Source organism: Sinocyclocheilus anshuiensis, unplaced genomic scaffold (genome assembly GCF_001515605.1).
Source record: "Sinocyclocheilus anshuiensis isolate Anshui unplaced genomic scaffold, SAMN03320099.WGS_v1.1 scaffold394, whole genome shotgun sequence".
NCBI classification, from domain to species: domain Eukaryota; kingdom Metazoa; phylum Chordata; class Actinopteri; order Cypriniformes; family Cyprinidae; genus Sinocyclocheilus; species Sinocyclocheilus anshuiensis.
The window spans coordinates 35,957-39,015 of NW_015542343.1; the positions used below are offsets into that span (position 1 = coordinate 35,957).

The 3,059-nt window shown below is 33.3% G+C and overlaps 1 protein-coding gene across 3 annotated transcripts in view; it reads right to left on the reverse strand.

Annotated features, from left to right (window-relative positions):
- Positions 1 to 3,059, reverse strand: part of anos1 (anosmin 1) — a 70,204-nt gene that overhangs the window by 24,074 nt on the left and 43,071 nt on the right. For all 3 annotated transcript variants that reach the window (XM_016489752.1, XM_016489753.1, XM_016489751.1), the window contains exon 6: positions 2,044 to 2,173. In XM_016489752.1, the coding sequence (XP_016345238.1) occupies positions 2,044 to 2,173 (130 nt within the window). The remainder of the gene's footprint in view (positions 1 to 2,043; positions 2,174 to 3,059) is intronic.

Below are 3,059 nucleotides of genomic sequence, written 5' to 3' on the forward strand. Positions count from 1 at the left end.
TATATATATTATTTTATATTAGATAGATTGTCTGGTTTCTGATATTTAGCAGCTGGTGCTGAGACTGATTTCATGACACATTAAAAGCTGATGTAAACATATTTTCCTGGAATAGCACAGATAACAGATATCAGTGAAACGAGTGTGATGAGAAAGCACATCTGTTTCTGTAACACAACTAAACTCCCAGTGTGTGGGAGAACTTTGCAGAAAATAGTCTACAGCACATTTAACAAGTTAACATGACATATGAAAAGAAAGCAATGTGAGTCAGTTTAGATATCGACTTTTCTTTGATCCGAATGAAGCTTTCATTTGTCTTAGGCATATCAAGTTTTAGTTAACAATAACAACACGGCAGATGAACTGAGAAAATTTACCCATCATGAAACTGTATGTATGTATGTATGTATTATTATTATTATTTTAATAAACTATATATTTTTGTATTTGTGATAATGGAATTATTGGCTGTTTATGTATATACATATATATTTTTAATATTATAAGAATTTATATTTTTCGGTATATTTGAAGCAGGACATTCATCTGTGTCACTCGAAGACGAAACCAATTTTAAAATAAAAACACATTTAAACTGTAAAAATAAGTCAGTTCAGGTCTTTTTAGATTTCGGCTTTAAAGGGATAGTTCACCCCAAAAAATAAATTCTTTCATTATTTACTCAATCTCATGTTGTTCCAAACCTTTCTTTCTTTCTTATGTTGAACACAAAATAAGATATTTTGAAGAATCCAAACTATGGCAGTCAATGGCTACCAGCCGTCTGATTACCAATATTCTTTAAAATTAGGGCTGCAACAAATGGTTATTTTGCTAATCGATTAATCTAATGATTATTAGAATAATTAACTGACTAATCATCAGTTATTTCACTGATTAATCAGTAGACTTTGATTATTCAGCTTTTGCAAGTTATACATATTCTAATACATAAATAAATAACATGAGTAGCATGTTGCTAGCATGCTTTTAGCATGAATAACATGTTTTAGCATTATTAGCACATTGCTAACATGTTGTCCTATGATAGTCATTAAGCTTTGCCGGTTTAAACACTCTGCAAGTCTTACAGTGCAAAAGTTTTGACACCCTCAATGAAAGTCTATGGGACTTTTCGTAAATTTGAGCATCCGTTTAATGAAAACGGTAAGTCCGATCAGTTAGAAAATGTAAAGCAACCCGAGTCAGACCAGTCTGAAGGTCTGTGCCAAATTTGGTGGTTGTAGCTTTAAAACTCTGGGAGGAGGAACAGTCCAAATTTAGTCTCAGAAGAAGAAGAAGCTTAATGCATGATAGGGATGCATGATATTATCAAACCTTACGGTCTGGTAAGGCTTTTTATTTACATAGGGGGCGCTACTGGCCTATGTGTATCACTAAGAAACTTGTGTTTCTGAACAAATAAAGCAGTATTAATGTCATAAAATCATGAGTATGTTTTGATGTAAAGGTCAGAAGCTATAGCTTACATGAATAAAAAAAAAAAAACATGACACTTGTAAATTCAATAATTTTATATATACAGATTTATTCATTAATGTGTTATATGTTTGTTTTTTTAAACGAATTATGAGCTCTAAAAGATTTTCAGAATTTTTAAGGTTTTTATGGTTACCACTGCATCATTCTAAAAAAAAATGCAGCGATTGATATATAGTTGATTTATAATTATTTTCAAAGCTTTTAATGTACTGTCATTGTAAAAGAATTTCATTGTTGTTTATTTAATTCTAACAAATAAGTTGTTGTTAAAAACTAACCAAAATTTGAAATAATGTGTTTATAATTTCCACACAGGAGAGACTTGTGTTGTTTTTTCCAAAAAAAAGGAAATATATCGGTATCGGCTATCGGCCAAAATGAGTTGAAAAATATCGGCATATCGGATATCGGCAAAACTTCAGTATCGTCCATCCCTATTAAATAGTAGATCATGATGATAGAGGGAGTAAATCAGGCCTGACTGTGGTGTGTGGTGAAGAGCTGCACCTGTGAGGAGTGTAAATCTGTCAGACTCACCTCTGGAAGAGCGGAAGTGTTTGCTGGGAGCCGTGAAGCCGCGCGTGCCGTGAACGTTCACCGCTGCCACGCGGAACTGATACCACCTGCTCGGCCGCACGTCGCTCAGCAGCGCACGCTCTACAGCAACCTGAGGGGCACAGGGGTCAGAGGTCACGGTCAGCGGTCACAGGGTCACGTACAGGCGGCTCTGAATATAAGCCTGGAATCTGGTCTATTTTAAAACATGAAGGACTGGAGAGACATATGTGCATCTGTTTATTTTAACTTGCTTCAACACTGCAAAAAATGATTTTCTAACTCAGTATTTGTGACCCTGGAGCACAAAAGCAGTCATGAGTAGCACAGGTATATTTGTAGCAATAGCCAACAATACATTGCTTTTTCTTTTATGCCAAAAATCATTAGGATATTAAGTAAAAGATCATGTTCCATGAAGATATTTTGTACATTTCCTACCGTAAATATATTAAAACTTAATTTTTGATTATTAATATGCATTGCTAAGAACTTCATTTGGACAACTTTAAAGGTGATTTTCTCAATATTTTGATTTTTTTGCACCCTCAGATTCCAGGCTTTCAAATCGGTTTTGTGCTCCAGGGTCACATTTGTGTCTTGTTTTCCAGAACAAATATTTAAACATCCTTAAATCAAGATACATTTACTGAAGAAGAAAAATGACAAAAATGTATCAAAATTAAGTGAGTTTTTGCTTGAAACAAGAACAAATATCTGTCACTGGAGTCAGAAAAAATTATGTGTCACTTAACTTTGATACATTTCTCAGAAAACAAAACTTATTTTCTTCAGTAAATGTGTCTGATAATTTAAGAGTGTTTTGATATTTGAAATGGAAAACAAGACAAAAAATGAGGTAGGTCAATATTTTTTGCAGTTAAGTTGTCTTACTTTAATACTGTATTGTGATGCATTTCTGAAGGAAAAACAGCTCTAGAATAAGAAAGAAAAAGTAATTAATTTTTATTTGTTGGATTCAGACTGAGCAGACCGGG